Source organism: Microtus ochrogaster, chromosome 7, assembly GCF_000317375.1.
Source record: "Microtus ochrogaster isolate Prairie Vole_2 chromosome 7, MicOch1.0, whole genome shotgun sequence".
NCBI classification, from domain to species: domain Eukaryota; kingdom Metazoa; phylum Chordata; class Mammalia; order Rodentia; family Cricetidae; genus Microtus; species Microtus ochrogaster.
In genome coordinates this window covers 62,520,211-62,538,307 of record NC_022014.1, presented here as the reverse complement: position 1 = coordinate 62,538,307, position 18,097 = coordinate 62,520,211, and the positions used below count along the sequence as shown (strand labels likewise).

Here is an 18,097-nt window from a genome sequence, read left to right as displayed (position 1 = left end):
CCCCCCCCCCCCCGTATCGAACAGTGTATCCCTTTTTCACACTTTTCCGTGACTGCCCCTACTTCACTCCCTTTTATGCTTTTCCCTGCTAATTGGGCTTCTCTTTAAACAGGACCCCTCAAAACTTAGGTATTAAAGCCCTCTTGGTTTTATAAGTTAAACAAACACGGGTAGTTTCCTTCTGGGCGACTTCAGATCTTTGTGTAAAAACAGTGTTCATATGTTTTCTTTTTAAACTTAGAAAACATTTTGCCATTTTGACAATTTTTAGCTGTCCTGCTTTTATTAGAACATTATGTTTTTGTGAGAGTGGAGGGGCTAATGGAGGAGGTACTGTGGTTTCGCACTAAACGTTCTATATTTGTCTGTTTTGCTTACGTTTTAAGAATGTTTTGAGCTGGCTGCTCCTTTTATTGAACTGAAGAGTCTGGGGACGCTGGATGTAGGAATGTTCTACTGTGTAGGTTGGCCCCAGTTGGGTAATATCCAATAGTTTTTAAGACTTTTCTGAAAAGTACCAACTGTTGCAAATATCTAGTCCTTAATTAGCGATAGCTGAGCTTTGTCAATGATTTTAAGTTGGAGTGACTCTTTCATTTTTTTCCCTGTGCGATGAGAAGTATTAAGTCTATTATAGGTAGGTGAATTAAGTGGGTGGAGCATAACTAGTTTGCAGGCGTAAACTGCCAGTCATGTATCAGCAGTTTCATTTTTGGCACCTTATGCTTTCTGTCATCTAAGTTAGAATAAAGAATTGCAGAATTTCCTTTGTTGAATTTCTTTCCCGATGGTAAATGGGGATCTTTAACGAACTTCTGCCTCGCAGAATATACTGGTTTTCTCGACAGTGTCCACTAATCATGTACAGTGTCTCTTCCCATGTAGTAATATGTGCAGCAGGTTTAATGTTTCTGTCTTCCCCAACTCCATCTATTTTTGGCACTTTGGTTCTTTGAAGATAGATTAGCACAAATCTGACAGCTCCTTGGAAGTAGTTCTTTTCCTAAAGATGTGTGCTTGTGAAGAACTAATAGGCTTTTTTTTTTCTTTAGAAAATTGTTCAGATGTCTTCTTGTTAGAACCGCGACTTCTTACAGACTTGGAGTGAGGGTCTTTAATTTTCAGTTCACCAAAGAACAAATGTGACTGACCAGTTAGAAAAGAACATAGGACAGACAGGAAAGATAGTCTTTAATGTGTGGTACTGAAGTACACGTTTAACATCATTGCTTCACTTACTATTCGGGGATATTGTATGTATTATAGATGTGCTATTCAGTGGTATTTTAAAACTGTTTTGTGTTCTTTTCCTTAAGTTCTTGCTGGTTGAAGTATTAGAATTATTTGCATAGTGTTTTTTGTTTGTTTTGGTCATACTCTCAGTATCTTAAGAATGCTTTGAAAGTAGTGCTGTTTTAGTTAATCAGGGACTTTATAGTGAATTTTTTTTTTTTTACTTCAATGAATGTACAATGATATAAAAATCGTGTTTTCTTTCCTTCAGGCCGACTTGACAGGGATTAAGTGGAAAAGATACGTATGGCAAGGCCCACCTTCTGCCCCTGTTCTCTTTCCGGTGACAGAAGAAGACCCCATTCTGAGTAGTTTTAGTCGATGCCTTAAGGCAGATGTACTTGCTGTTTGGCGGCGAGATCAAAGACCTGGAAGAAGAGAATTGTGGATATTTTGGTGGGGTAAAGATCCCAATTTTGCTGACCTTATTCACCATGACTTATCAGGTAAAAGCAGTTTATTATTTTTAAATGTGACTTAACAACATTGTACACTTTTCCCAAAATGTCTTTGCGATTATAGATTATGGTGTTAGTATGTGCACAGCCTTGTCAATGTGAAACTGTAAGAACAGTTTCAATGTTTTATTTCACCATGATTGTTTTATTTTACATAAATCATTCATGTGTATTATGGGAGACTTAAGCTTTGAAATACTTTCTTTTTCCGCCACCCAGCTTCCTTCCCTCATTTCTCACTGGCAGTTTGTACCTAGGGAAAGCATTTTCATTAACCTGAGAAAAATGAGATCTGGAAGCCTTTTCATAGTTATGTAATACTTTTGAAGCCAAGTGTAACTTACCTTTGAGTCTGTCTTACTCTGTTCTCTTTTCTGAGACACTGTGGATGGTTCTCGAAACGTAACTTTATCTGGCATATTTTTCGAAAGTATATTGTTATTTTTATATTATTTATGATTATTTATTAACCCAGGGAACCATATGCGGTTTTTTGTTTGTATGTATTTTTTAAGAGGCAAAGTGGTTCTTAATAGATACTGCTTCATCAAAGATTATATTAAACGAGACAAGTGCCACCTTATTTAACTTTTATAGGACAATGGTCATTAATCTGAAAGGATAGTTTATTTTGAGCACATCAGTATTACTTCTATTTTCTTGACTTTTAGGGCCAAATGTACTTTAGAGAGAAACTATAGACCTTCATTAAATTACCGAAGTTACGTTTACTTTAAACTCAGTGTAAGCAAATTTTTTAGTGATAGACTTGAGGGAACCAAGTTCTAGCTTAGTATGATTTTTGACAGTTAAATTGAAATTTTTTTTAAAGTTCTTTAAAATTTTGTGTGTGAGGAGGGCATGTGGGTGTGATATATGTGTACCACAGTGTGTGCAGAGGTCAGAGGACAACTCTCCTTCCACCTTGTTGAGACAGGTTGTTTCTGCTATTATGAAGCTTTTATCAAGCTAGCTGCCCCTTTAGTTCTGAGCAGTTCTGGAGTCTCTGCTTCCCATCTTTCTGTAGGAGTGCTGGGGTTACACATGCACTGCCACATCTGGTTTTTTATGTGGGTGCTGGAAATCGAACTCAGACTGGCTGTGCTTTTACGCCCAGAGCCATCTCTGCTGCTCCTTAGGCCATTTGAAAAACTTTCTTGTATGAAAGTTAGTACTCTGTGGTTTCTTGCTTTGAACTGTAAGATCTGTTTTATTTTGCACAAAATAAAATTCAGGTGTCATGTAGCCCTGGCTGGTCTTGAACTTACTAAGACTGGCCTTGAACTCTTACTCTTCTGTTTCCTGCTGGGATTACAGGTGTGTGCCATCAGACCAGGCTTCAGATAGCTCTTTTGAGCTAATACTTTCTAAGGTCAACATATATGTTCTTACATATGTGTTATATTTTTAAATTACTTTTGTTTTTAATAGGTGCTTTCTTCAGTGTTGAGTGGTGCAGTTGTTTTATGGCAGAGGCAGAGCATTCTAGCTTTCCCAGGATGCTTAATGAAGAACTGAGTCCTTAGTTCTATTACCATGTATTTTATTGTTTGTTTTGAGATAGTGTTATACACAGTCTATTAGGGCCTTGAACTCCTTATCCTCCTGCCTTCTCTTTTCAATGCTAGGATCATGCTACATCTATCTTAATATAGTTGCAGATAGTAAAAAGATATGAGTATATATCTATTAAGTGCATACGTAATGTGTCTATATATGTATCAGAATATCCTTAGTGCTTTCAACAGGATGATGCTCTTTGCTTCTGCTAAAAGCCAGGCATACCAACTTCCCTTTTTCTTTCATTGACCTAGGTGAGAGTTGTTTTAAACTTTGAAATGATGCATGCAGTCAACTCATTAAAATTTTTGTCGGTTGTTTGTTTTTCTTTTAAGTGTTGAATATTGAGTCCAGGGCTGTGTGTATATGTTATACAAGTGCTCTACTGTTGACCTTTACCCCTGGATCTTATTAAAATGTTGATAGACTGCTTAGAAACTTGTTAAATTGAAATTTTAAAGCAAGCACAATCAGTGTTAAAATTATAATGTTGCTCAGAGTGTTTGACTTTGAATCCTAGCACCACAAAAAATTACATAAATATTGTAAGTCTACTCATGGGTTTTGGTCTTCTTGATAAAGTTGGCACAGCATCTGAACATCCTTTTTTATTTGAGACTGAGTTTGGTTGTGTTGCATTGTATTTAGAGCAGTCCTCCCCAGTGCTGGTGTGACAGGTGTGTAATGCCCTGCACAGCCTTGAACAAACCTTTCTGTGAAATACATTTTTTGGAATCAAAGATAAGTTTAAGTGCATAGTATTTAGTTTTAGCACAGTGAGACTAATGTTTTGAAAATTAAAAGCCTATTAATGTAGATTGTCAGCTGTTTGAGTGTATGTTGTTAAAACACTCTAGCTATTTTTCTTTTGGATTTTAGGTTATCAGACGTGTTTTTTCAAGCAAAACTTGGTTAGAGTTTAAATTTTTCCTCTCAACTTTTTTTATTTTAGCATAATTTTAAAATGACAGTACCTGCACTCTAATACAGATACTGATCTGTGAATATGATGAAAGTATTTTTGAATATCAAATTTCATTGCTGTCAGTTTTTGCTGAATGCTATTGAATAACTAAACATTTTTATCAAAGTGGAAGAAATCCAAAGAGTAAGTTTAGTCTTCTGAACTCTTGATTTACAAAGTCAGTGATATTTGTTTAATGTTTTAGCTTCTTTTTAACCTGTCATTTACTTAAGAATGTTACTTAAGACAGACATATCTTAAAGAATAAGGTCTTTTCAGATGGAGTATATTTATCTTGCCCTTTCTTTGCTCCAGGGACGCCGTCTGCCTCCCTTTTGGGGTAATTAGTGCGCCTCTGTGCTCTAGCTAACCCCCTTTTCATTTCTTCCCATCTGTGGCACTCGGTTCCCTTCTTTTAAGCTCCCCTGAGAAGAGAGCAGCTGGACAGTAGGATTGGCATCAGCTGCAGGAGGCAGTCCTGAGCTCCAAGTGGAGGTGTAGCAGTGAGGAGAGAGGACCAGGAAGGGCGCAGGTGGTAACTAAGCTGCTAGTTAATTTGGCTTAGGCTGCTTCTCAGGCAGTGTCCTTCTGTTTGGTTCAACACCTACTACTTCTTGTTACCAAAGTATCTGTGATTATGGTAATATTGTCCTCCTTACTGGGGGTAGGACTAGTGGAAGGCATTTATTTTGTAAAGGTTAAAATTCTCTGAATTGTTTTTTTCATTAACATGTTTAATAACAAAACCACAGAGAGCGGTCCCTTTATCTACTTTGTCTCATTTACAACTGTTCTTAAGAATTTTATTTTGGGTAATTTTAGATTTACAAAAGTTGGCAGGATAATGTAGAGCGTGCCTATGCATTCTCAGTTAACTTTTTATTCTTAATATCAGAATGTCGGATTTTTCCACAACTCACAAATCAATATTGTTAATGATATTAAAGTGTTTATTTACTTCACTTGGTTTTCTTTTATATTTACCTCTTTTTTTTCCTGTTGTTTTTAGAATCCAGTCTAGGTTGCCGCATGATATTTACTTGCCCTCTCACTTTTTGCTCTTCTAGACCGTGATGGTTTCTTAGGGAACCTTCTTTGCTCCCTTTTCATGATTTGACAGTTCTGAAGAGTCTAGACTCTAGTCAGGCTTCGTAGTACATATGTTAAATTTCACCTTTCCTTCTGTCCCATAGCATTCAGCACATGTTTGGGTTACCATCTTAAGTTTAATTGATGAAAAGAAATAAAACATACCAGTCTATTCCACATTTTTAACTTTTGCTTATTTTACAACAGTAGTACTTGATACTGTTTTGCAAAGTAATTTGGGAAAGACTAGTTTTTGGATAAGGATTTGTGCTCATTAGTATTAGCTTAAGTATAATATTCCAGAAAGACATTTGTTCAAAAACATCCCTTGACTTTCAAAGCCAAGAATATGAGTTTTTTTTAATTCTAATACTAGGACAATGGACAGTTGAATCCATACTGGTTTATTTTGGTAGAAAAAGAATTGGGCAAGAACTTTTTGGTTACAGTTTTATTTGTTGTTTTGAAGTTTTGTGATAATAAGTGACAGGGATTTAAAGTTGATGGTGGGAAAATCTTAGCTCCCTGGCTCCTCCTGTCAGGTCTCCAGTGGGTACGATTGGTTGATTCCTACAGGTAGGTCGTTCACTGGTTTAAAAAGCAAGGTTGTTGCCGGGCAATGGTGGCTCATGCCTTTAATCCCAGTACTCGGGAGGCAGAGGCAGGCGGATCTCTGTGAGTTCGAGACCAGCCTGGTCTACAGAGCTAGTGCCAGGACAGGCTCCAAAGCCACAGAGAAACCCTGTCTCAAAAAACCAAAAAAAAAAAAAAAACCCAAGGTTTTTTCAGTTTCATTGCTGTGTCTTTTTAATGTGTCCTCAGATTTGAAATTTTATTGCTGCCATTGGTTTTTATTCTTAAAAACCAAACAATTCCCTCTCTCAAAATTGTTGTCTTAAAAAAACATGAGGTAGATTATGATAAAACTTTGAGAAAAAAACTTTGAGAGATGAAACTTTGATTCCTTAAAGTTAAAAATTATACTGAATCAAGGTTTAAAAATATTTGTTCTTTCTTGTGGTTTTCGAGGTCTCTATACTGGAGTTTAGCAACATATCCAAATAGTTTCCTTCTACTAGAGTCTCATCAAAATGCATGCTGCTTAAGTGGGTCATTGTTCCAGATTTCATTTTTGGATGCTTTTATCAGAGGATATTAATTGTAGTGGACTTTAACCTTAAGGGCAGCGTTTAGCAGAGCTGACAAACATGAAAACAGCTAAGCCTTGCTGAGGAGAGTTAATTCATTTCTGTCTTTGTTTTAAATTCTGTAAACTATCCTGTTTCTTTGTATTGGTTGGTCTTATGAGTGATGACTTCATTTGCTGTATGCTGTGTGATAGTATCCTCTTTTAGGGCGACAAAGTGTTATCTTTTTGATCATATCAGATATAACAATCACCATGTTAAATTGTTTTAAATAAATTTCCAAGTTTTGCTCTAAGTGACTGATGCTATAGCTTAAGGCAGTAATATTTGTTGACTTAATGAGTTATGAATGGAAAATAATTATTAAGAGAAACACTGATCTAGACATGTTGATTTTTTTTAAAGAAATCTGTACTATTTTCTAACATGCTGATTTTTGAGTCATTCCTTATTTATTGGCATATGTTGCATTTTAGCTGTTTTGCAAAATTAAAGGGAAAAGATGCCTTTTTAAAAAAATCAGCTGATCACCATGGAGATATTTAAGGATGTCGTTTTTTGAAGAAAATATTGAGTACTGATTGTATCAGCTTTTTATGCTGATTTTTCCCCCCCCATTTATAATTATTTTGATGACCTATGACATCCTTTGGCACCACTATAATCTGTTCTCAGGGAAGCATACGTTAATCAGATTTTAGCGTTTGAACTTTTGTGTTACATTCTACAAATAATTTGTAAAATTTTTCAAGTAACACTGGTTAAGAGCTCTAATAATACCAATAGTAATGGAAAAGTACTAGAAACAGAATAGAAACTTTGTTTTCTCTGGGGATTAAAGATACAAGGGAAAGAAAACATTTATTTAAATGCATTAAGCAGACGTTTTTCCATTATTAGGCTCTGGTTAAGTTTAAAGTGCCTGCTAAAGCTTGACATGTATTTCCTACTCCTTTCTTTCCTGGTTACAATGTTGGAGTTGAGATTCAAGGAGTTTATAATTAGTGTAAGATAAGAGACACATATTACTTTCTTTTCATATACTTCTCATATCTGAGTACAGTGTGTAGAACATACTTTTCATTTTCACAACATCAGAATATTAGAAACTTGGCTCAATATACCTTTTGTTTCTAAGTGACATTCCTTCTAAAACAACCCAAATTTTTTCATTGGGTTTTACTAGGCATTATTATTTCTTTAGCAATGAAATAGTTACTTGGTTGCTTACTGTGTAGATATTCCTTGCTCTAGGAAGGTCTGTTTGTATTAGTGAGAATTCTGAGCATTTGGGACAAGAGACTCCAGAAAGCATTGAGTTCATGTTGAGTTTCTTTAGAGAAAAGTTTCAGCCGTGAGAGAAATCCTTGGAAATTAATAATACTGCTTTTCTCTTTTTAATATTTGTGTGTGTGTGTGTGTGTGTGTGTGTGTGTGTGTGTGTGTAGGGCACACATGCCATGGCACATATGTGGAGGTCAGAAAAAAACTGGAATTGCTTTTCTTTCCAACTTTATATGAGTTTTGAGGATTGAGCTCAGCAAGCACTTTTACCCACTGCACTATCTTGCCGGCCCTGATTATTTCTAAACCACATTTTGGTATTAGCTTAGGGTTAGCCGAAATTAATTTTTAAAAATAAAACCACAGTTTTATGTAAAAATTTATAAAGAAGTATAATTTTTGCTATTCTAAAGATTTTTGTTTTAAGCTTGCAGACAGTTCATAAATCTCTTAAACAGTTTTTTTTTTTAAATATTTAAATTATAGCCGGGTGGTGGTGGTACATGCCTTTAATCTCAGCACTTTGGAGGCAGAGGCAGGTGGGTCTCAGTTTGAGGCCAGCCTGGACTACAGAGCGAGTTCCAGGACAGACTCCAAAGCTACAGAAAAACCGTCCTCAAAAACAAACAAATGACATTCATTATTTTATGTACAAGTGTCACGGCACACATGTGGAGGTCAGAGGACGGCTGTGGAGTCTATTCTTGTCTTAGACCGCATGAGTCTTGGGTTCAAACCCAGTTAGGCTTGGTGGCAAGTACCTTTACTTGCTGAGCCATTTTATTGGCTTTTAGTGATTAGGAACTTTGTACTTAATGCTCTTGTTTTAAACTGTAGGAAGAAGGTAAATTATTCTTAAGCTTTAAATGAATAATTTATTTGAACTTGTAGCTTAGTTGTGTGCAGAAGTAACTGTATATCTATGTCTTCCTATTAAAACTTAGGAGTAGTTAGGGAATATGTTTTGATAATGGCTACTTATATAATGCAAATGTTATAACCTTTGTGTTGTTTAGAACTTAGGGATTTTAGGTGTCAGCTAATAAAGAACATTGAACAGGTGGAGAATTGGGAGCAGCTCCTGACACCTTTCTTTTGGAATTAGGAACATGTGTGTTTCTATTACTATTGTCATGATTTGAAGTAAAACTTATAATGAAGCTATTTGACTTTGAAATCAGGAGTCTACTTATTAAGCTAAAAGATGGTTCCTTTTTTTGTCTCATCAGCTCATACATATGCTTGCTATCTAGACCTTTAATAAGTGAAATCATTGTGTGCCAGTTCCTTTTCTCTAAGAGAATATCTTTTTAATAAGACGAAACCCAGAAGTATTTTAGCTTTAAGTGGAAGTAGATAAGTATCTCTAACATAACTGAATGTGAAGTTTTTCTACTTAAATTACTTTATTTTAACCCTTAAAGTATTGCCATTTTCCTTTGCTTTTCTGTAGAGGAACTGTATTAGTTGCTTTGAAAGACTTGACAATGAGTTAGGAAAGAACACTTGAAAGAAAACATTAACCTTTGTAGTGCAGTTTCCAGTGCAGTTAAAGTCCACTGTCATTATAGTTTCAGTTAATGTTTATTCTGTCCACTTGTTGTAAGACATTCTGTATATAAACTGTGTCACTCTTAGTATCTCTCTGTTCTTATTCAACAGTTCATAGTAAACTTCATTTTTTTATGGATTCAGTATGTATGTTTGTGAAGTGAGAAATATTTGTGTGTGTGTATGTGTGTGTGTAGAAAATTGAATGGAAGCCAGATATGGTGGCACAGGCTTGTAACCAGTACTTGAGAGGCTGAGGCAGGAAGATCATGAGATCAAGGCCTACCTCACAGAGCCAGCTCCTGTTTCAAGGGAGGAAGAAGATGATGATACATAAGTAGAAAATGTTTATAACTGGGTGTGGCAGCTCATACATATATAATCCAAGCACTAGGTAATGAAGACTGAGACAGGATTGCTGAGAGTTCAAGGCCGGCTTGGTTTATGTAGTTAGCCATAGGCTAGCTGGGTCAAAAAGAAAAGGAAAGGTTATATAAAGATAAAGTTTAATAGAAGATCCTTGATTAAATTTGGACTAATAATTTAAAATAAAATGTAAGCTGCCAAAGTGGTATTTATCATTATTTGTTACTCTTACTGAATATTTTGTGATAGATGAGTGAATTTTGTTCTTTGAACTGAGACTTACCAATGACTGATTTCTGTCCCCCACCTTGCAAGTTAACTTGGAGTGACTAATAGATTTAGCGGGGAATTTGAAGCTGTGTAGTCAGTGAAGAGCATTACTTCATATGACTGATACACCATTTAAAAATCTGATCTTTATATTTTTCCTCCTATATTGACTAATCATGTGAGTCATTGAAATGAGATCTAGTCTGATAATTAGCACATTGCGCATTAAGATGTAGTGGCAGCAACTCTCTTTGTATTTGTCACTTAGTTTTGTAGTTGAGTCATAGATTAGAATGCTGATGGTCATGAAATAGTCTGAGTTTAATTATTAACTGGCTAGATCCCCCTCCCCCCCTTTCAGGTTAAATGATTAGAGGAATTAGGACAAAGTAACATGTAGCCAGTTTAGAAACAGGCATTATAATGTTATGTTTAACATTTTCCAGGTTTTACAAGCAAATCAAATACCCTTTTTAAAATATAGAAAACAAGTTATTATGTTTATGATATTACCATATTTTTATACTGTGGCGAATAATTTTTAGGCAGTTTTGTAGAGTGCCTAGGCATTTTATATTTTGTAGAATTTCTTTGAAAGCTGACATTTTGATGTTTGAAGATGTTTAACACCAAGTATAGTGGCACGGGTTTGTTAGCCCAGCAATCAGAAAGTAGAGGCAGGATTGCAGTGAGGCACCAGACCAGCCTGGGCTACATACATAGTGCATTCCAGACCATCCAGGGCTAACTAGTGAGACTCTCTCAAAAACAGTCAATCAAACAAACAAACAAGAAAACTACCACCACTACACCCACACATACAGATTGAGAGATGGTAAGATTGCAGCTCTGCATTCTGAGGTAAAGGAGAGGGCTGTGGACATAGACATTGATCTATCAAATGTTTTAGTTCTCTGAGTAGACGCAGTCTCACTTGTGTACTTTTACTTCACTGTTTTCTGTAGAAGAGGAAGATGGAGTGTGGGAGAACGGCCTTTCCTATGAGTGCCGTACTCTGCTTTTCAAGGCAGTTCACAATCTGTTGGAGAGGTGTTTAATGAACAGAAACTTTGTACGAATCGGCAAGTGGTTTGTAAAACCGTATGAGAAAGATGAAAAACCTATAAATAAAAGGTAAGCCATCTTACTTGCCTCTTTTGATAATTGATGTTTGTTAATTTTATGAAATGTTTAATAAAATGAGTTAATATCTTACAGGAATGTTCTGAATTAACGTTGGCAAATACTCATAAGTATCCATTTTCTTTAACTGCCTAAGAATTTTTCTTGCCGGGCGATGGTGGCGCACGTCTTTAATTCCAGCACTCAGGAGGCAGAGGCAGGTGGATCTCTGTGAGTTTGAGACCAGCCTGGCCTACAGAGCTAGTTCCAGGACAGGCTCCAAAGCCATAGTGAAACCATGTCTCAAAAAACCAAAAAAAAAAAAAAAAAAAAAAGAATTTTTCTTGTGGGCTGGGTGGTGGCGGTGTACACCTTAATCCCAGCACTTGGGAAGTGGATCTCTCTGAGTTTGAGGCCAGCCTGGTTTACAAGAGCTATTTCCAGGATAGGCTTCAAAGCTACAGAGAAACAGTCTTGGAAAAACACAAACAAACAAAAAACAAAACAAAGAATTTTTCTTGCAATGGGAATAAACTATAAGTGATTTTCTTTTTTCTTTTATCTTTTTTTCTTTCCTTCCTTTTCTTTCTGGGGGTTGTCTTTTTGAGACAATGTATCACTCTGTGGCCCTGTCTGGGTTGGAGCTTGAGTCATAGACTAGGCTGATCTTGAACTCATGATCTCGGATTTGTTTTGTGAAGGGTTGACCCTTATCACCTCCCCATTTAATTTTTAAAGATTTATTTATTTTTATTATCATGTGTATGAATGATTGTCTGCCATGTTTATATAGCATGTGAGCACCTGATGCCTGAGAAGTCCAGAAGAAGGGTTTGGATCCCTTGGAATTAGGGTTAAAGATGGTTGTGAGCTGCCATGTGGGAGGTGTGAATGGAACCTAGGTCCTCTGCAAGAGCAGCTAGTGTTCTTCTGAGCCATCTCTAGTCTCCATATTTCTTATTCTTTTAAATTTATTATTATTATTATTTTTTATTTTATTTATTTATTTGGTTTTCTTGAGACAAGGTCTCTATGTGTAGCTCCTTCTGTAGACCAGACTGGCCTCGAATTCACAGAGATCTTCTCTTGCTGTCATTTAAATTCATGGACTCTTTTTCTTTAATTGTTGTGTGTGTGTGTGTGTGTGTGTGTGTGTGTGCATGTGTGTGCATTAAAAAACGTTAGTGTAGTCTGCTCAGTCTGTATGTTTCATGTATGTATGTCTTCAGGGCTGACCATTTGGTATTGGATAACTAGTTGATATGCTCTTCCCTGGGGAAGTCTGTTTCTCCCACTCTTTGCATTCTTTAGTTGCCTGGAGTTCTTTTTCTAGGCTTCAGGAGCTGTCATTTCATATGGATTTTTTTTTCCTGTATGTCTGAAGTTGTTTTTTAGTAGATGGGTTCATAAGCAAGGAAAAATAAAAGCTCTTTTTTTTTTTTTTTTTTTTTTACTGTGAAAATTAGCAGTATTTCTTTTTAAACCATTTTTTTTTTGTTAGTTTTGTTTTTTTAAAAAACCAGGACTCTCATAGCCCAGGCTAGCCTTGAACTTACTGTGCAGCTGAGTATATACAACATTCTTATTTCTACTTCCAAGGCCGGGATCATAGCATGTGCCATTGTACCCAGTTTTATGAAGTGGTGGGGGTCAAAATTCAGGTTCTTGCACAAGCTCTCTACCAACTGAGTTGTATCCCCAACCCTGACAAATCGTCATTGTTAACAAAATAATTGTGAAAGTTAGGGATGCATTCTTTGAATTATAGGAAGATACAATTACCAAACCATTGTAGGGACTCAGATTTTTCTGCTCTGCCACCTTTTGCCCCCTCCCCAACCCTGCGGTCTTTCTTGGTATTGGCCTTCCCATTGTACAGAAGATTGCAGGCAGGAAATGGAAGGGAAATGGGAAATAAGGAGCATTGACTGTCAGAAGCTAATTCCTTTCTGGAAACCGGGAGTACATTATTTATACTGAGAGAAGCAAGTAGCTGTTTTTTAGAAGCATTACTACTCTGAACTTACAAGAAGAAAAGTGGGTTGAAAGCTTGCTGTGCAAGTATAACTCCCTAAGTTAGAATCACCAACACTGACATTACGGGGCAGGTGTGTGCGTTCTGGAGGCTGTGGACTCCCTGTTCCTTTTGCTTTTGCTGCAAGTACTTATGCTAAGCCATCTCCCTCAAACTTCTGTTGTTATTTCTGTTCTGGTGATGGTCGTTCATCAATAATTTTTTTGAACAGGGTGCATGGGAAGCAGTACTTTTGAAATCCCGAATGTCTATATTGTATTTTATCTTATCTTATAGTTCACTTGTAATAATAGCTTACTGTAGAATCTATAGAAGATTAGTAATCTCTTTCTTGTAGATTGCTGGAAGCTGAGAGAGTTCATTTAGATAATTTATATTTGTACTTAATTTATTTAAATAGTTCCCTTTAGCTTTGCCAGTCTGTTCTGAGAGGTGCGGGGGGGGGGGGACCTCAGTACTTGAGAACACTTACTGCTCTTGTAGAGGACCCAGGTTCAGTTCCCAATTCACCTACACAGTGACTGAAACCCATCTGAAACTCCAGTTGGAGGGGATTTGATGCCCTCTTCTGGCCTTCCCAGGCAGCGGGTGCTCAGTACAGCAAGTGAGTACAGTACATACATATATGCAGGCAAAACACCATACAAAAATAAGTACATCTTTGTTGGTTTGTTTTTGAAGCAGGGTCTCTTTGTAATTTCAGCTGCTCTGGAACTCACTAATGTAGACCAAGCTAGCCTACAGCTTACAAGAGATCTATCTGCTTCTGTCTCCTGAGTGCTAGGTTTAAAGTGCATCACCCATAACTGGCTTAAATCAATCTTTTAAAAAATTATTAGAAGATTATAAAATCAGTTTCTGAGTCCAACTTTTTGAATTTTCATTACTTTTGTTTTCAGTTATACGTTACACTCTTGCGTTCAGATACATACCAATGCTTTTGACTTCTGAGCCTTTTTGGTTTGGTTTAGTTTGCATTTTACCTTTATCTACTAAGTAAACTACAATTTTCACCATGTTAGCTCCTCAGATTCTGTTTCTATCTGCCGTTCTCCATGTCTCTACTATCTAGATGGAAGAGGTTTCATGAGTGTAGAGAGGGAAATGAATGTGCTCATTTAGCCATGCAAATACTGGAAATGTCTTTGTCTTTCTTAGGAAAATCTCTCTTACATGATTGCTAATAATTGGCAATACTACTTATAGTTGGAGGTTTCCATGAATCACACAGATTCTACTTGTTGTTTATACAAGAACACTAGTGGTTTTCCGTGGGATTACCTAATTGAGAAGGGAGGCTAAATTAAAACTTTCATTACTGGAAATACCATGTGTTGTTTTGAATTACTTGTGGTCGTAGTTGTATAAAATTGATTTTAACCAGAAAAAATGAGTTAAATGCTGGTTTTCAAATCATAGGAAACTTAACTTTCAGATATCAGAACATCTGATACTTTTGGATTAGGGATATTCACCTGTATGAGCATTTTATAAAAGAATAATGAAGTTGTCAGGGAGGAATGTTTATGCTGTGAACTGACTTGACCTTAACAAAAGAGAAAATAGTTCCAATCTTCTTATATTTTAAAAACAAAACAAACAAGAAAACAAAGTCTGCTATACAGTCCACTCTGGGCTGGTATCAGATTCATAATGCTGCCTCAGTCCCATGTGCAGTGATTGCAGGCATATGCCATTACACTTGACTGCCTTTTTCAGTACAGAGATTCTCTTGGGACTGGAGATAGTGTTCAGTGGCTAAGAGTCCTTATTGCACCTGGGCTGAAATCCTACCACCCATGTAAAAAACTGGCTGTGATCTGCAACAGGTCTATGACCACAGCATGGTGGGGAGGAGGAGATAGGAGAATCCCTAGCACTTCCTGGCTACCTAGCCTAGCTCTAGATTCAGTAGAGACTCTGTGTCAAGGGAGTAAGATGGAGAAAATAGAGTACGACACCTGACATCCTCTTCTAATGTCTTTGCTTGCTTATATACTGTATATGTATAACACACAGCCCATGCTACTGTCTGTGTCTCTGCCCATGTCTGTCTTGTATCTCTGTGTCTGTCTCTCTCTTCCCTTTGTGGAACAAACCCAGGCTGCATTCATACCAGGCAAGTGCTCTCCTCACTGAGTTGTATCTCTAGCATTTTGTTGTCTTTTTTATTTTTATGCCTTTCAAAGTTACCAGGTTGGCTTCAAACTTGGAATCTTCTGTGTCAGCTTCTGGAGGAGTTGGAATTGTGGCATACACACCACATGGTAAATCTAGGGAGATTCTCATTTTGTGATAATCTGAACATAGAAGTAGTTAATTGTCTAGTAATTTCCAGGAACTGAGTGACAAAAAATGGAGTCACCTTCTAGTGATGCAGTGGGAATAGGTATAAAGGACCCTTACATTTGTAAGAGTAATTAAACATTAAAACAAAATAGTCTTCAGATGATTGAATGAAAGGATGTCTAGCATTTTATCTTAAATAGAGGCATCATTCTGTAGTACATGGGTCTGAATTTTCTAGTAAGATTATAAGCAAATAGATGTTATAAGAACCAGTGACTTCCCACCCTTGTGATGCTTGAGCATCTGAGTAAGACTGTCTCAAGTACGAATATTACTGAGTTTGTGCTTAGTTAAGTTTTTTGTCATGTTGAATCTATTATAACCATATTGCTAAGTGGACAATTAAGTTTGTACATTTGGCAAAATTTTTGGGGGGAGGGAGCCAGGTCTCATTGTGTTGTCCAGAATGGCTTCTGACTCCTGGCTCAACTGATCTACTTTCTTACCTTCCTATTAGTTGATATTATAGGTAGCTCCCACTGTACTGCCTTAACATTACAAAAAAGTTCATTTATTCATTTGGCCACTTATTTATTTGTATATATGTGAGTGTTGGCCTTCTTGTGCTACATAGCACACCTAAAGGTCAGTGAACATCTTCTGGAAGTTTTACCTTTTATCATGTGGCTCCTGGGAACAGAACTCGAACTGTCAGATTTGATGGTAAGTAAATTTACCCACTGAATCAATCTCCCAAACCCTAATTTAGCAAGATTTAAATGCACTTCAAGTAAGGTATACAGGATAGAATGATATTGGTATGCAACTCTTGTTTGAGACAACTAATTTTACATCTTATGGAGTATATTGCCATAAGAGATTTTGCTAAGTAGTAGATGAGATTATATACAATAGCATGGAATTTGTAGCTCAGATTGTCCTGGTATAACTATGTAGCTCAGACTAATTTAGAATTTGTGGTGATCCTCATGCTTCAGGGTTCAGAATATTGGGTTTACAGGTAGGATCCACTTTATCTGATAGTATTTGATTTTAGCTAGTATTTAATTTTATTTTTTTTATTTTTTTTAAAGATTTATTTATTTATTTATTTTTTTATTTATTTATTTATTTATTTATTATGAAGACAGTGTTCTGTCTGTCTGTATGCCTGCAGGCCAGAAGAGGGCACCAGACCTCATTACAGATGGTTGTGAGCCACCATGCGGTTGCTGGGAATTGAACTCAGGACCTCTGAAAGAGCAGTCGGTGCTCTTAACCTCTGAGCCATCTCTCCAGCCCTAGTATTTAATTTTAACATATACTATAATCTTATCTCATATCTTCAGCTGTAGATACATCAATTTTTATGAAAAAAAATTGCTAATTTGGGCTTTTGACATCTTTATTTTATGTACGATAGTTATCTGTCGCCCCAATTTTAAAAGGCAGCATAGAGTGATTATTATAAGAACATATGCATGTGGCATGCACATGAGTGTATACACACACACACACACACACACACACACGTATACATGTATAAATACAGGATAGAATAAATAGTTGCTAACTACAGATAAAACAAAAAAGAACATAGGATCAAATCTGTGGTTCAATATGTTCTTATCTGGTGCCTTTACCTGATCCACAAAGAGTAAGATTATTCTTGGTTTTGTTTTTCGGGGAAGGAGAGGACTACCTCATGCATTTGTGGCAAATTATTATAATTAGAATATTAAAGCTGGGGCTGGAGAGATGGCTCAGTGGTTAAGAGCATTGCCTGCTATTCCAGAGGTCCTGAGTTCAATTCCCAGCAACCACATGGTGGCTCACAACCATCAGTAATGGGGTCTGGTGCCCTCTTCTGGCCTGTAGGCATACATGTAGAAAGAATATTGTATACATAATAAATAAATAAATATTTAAAAAAAGAAAGAATATTAAAGCTGAGCATGGTGGCACATTCTTGTAATTCCAGTACTCTGGAGACTGAAGGTGGAAGTTCAAGATCAACCTAGACTACATAGTGAGAATCTCATCATAACTTCCCCTTATCTCCTAAAAAAGAAAGAAAAGAGTATTAGGGTGCTGTTTTTTTCTTTACATATGTTTTAGGCCTATACTGTTTAATATGCTAGCCACTAACTACTTTTTGCTATTTAGATCCAATATATTGAAATTAAATTAAAAAAAAATATTTCACTTTAGGAAGCTACATTTCAAATACCTGTTCTGTATAGTGGCAGTTCAGAAGTGGGGCATTCATCACTGTAGAAAGTTCTTTTGGATGGTGTTGTCTTTATTATTAAAATAGTGCTTCTAGTGTTTTATTTAAGCAATTGGTCAAGGTTTTTTTTATTATTAAATCAGTAGGCAGCAGGATGTGCTTTAAATTGCAGTAATAAAACTTTACTCCTTCACATGGCTTTTACTTTATCTCCTGATCTTCAAAATTAATTAAAAATAAGCACCATGACATGTAAATCTCTGCTGGAATGGAATTAGTAGCAGTTAATAGGTTTAAGATGTTCTTTGTTCTTCGGATATCTTACTACCTCTGAAAAGTTGAAGTAAGAGGTATTGCTTTGTGTTATCCTTATTGTTTGTTGAGATCTCGAGTATCATGCTTATATAGCCCCACCTGTATTTGAACTAAAGATCCTTC

The 18,097-nt window shown here is 36.4% G+C and overlaps 1 protein-coding gene across 1 annotated transcript in view; it reads left to right on the top strand.

Moving 5' to 3' along the window:
- The first annotated feature begins 1,509 nt into the window (after nucleotides 1–1,509).
- The window catches only part of Med13 (mediator complex subunit 13), an 88,388-nt gene continuing 71,800 nt past the window's right edge, over nucleotides 1,510–18,097 (top strand). The window contains exons 1-2 of the mRNA XM_013347545.2: nucleotides 1,510–1,739; nucleotides 10,949–11,117. Of these exons, the coding sequence (XP_013202999.1) occupies nucleotides 11,041–11,117 (77 nt within the window). The 5' untranslated portion in view covers nucleotides 1,510–1,739; nucleotides 10,949–11,040. The remainder of the gene's footprint in view (nucleotides 1,740–10,948; nucleotides 11,118–18,097) is intronic.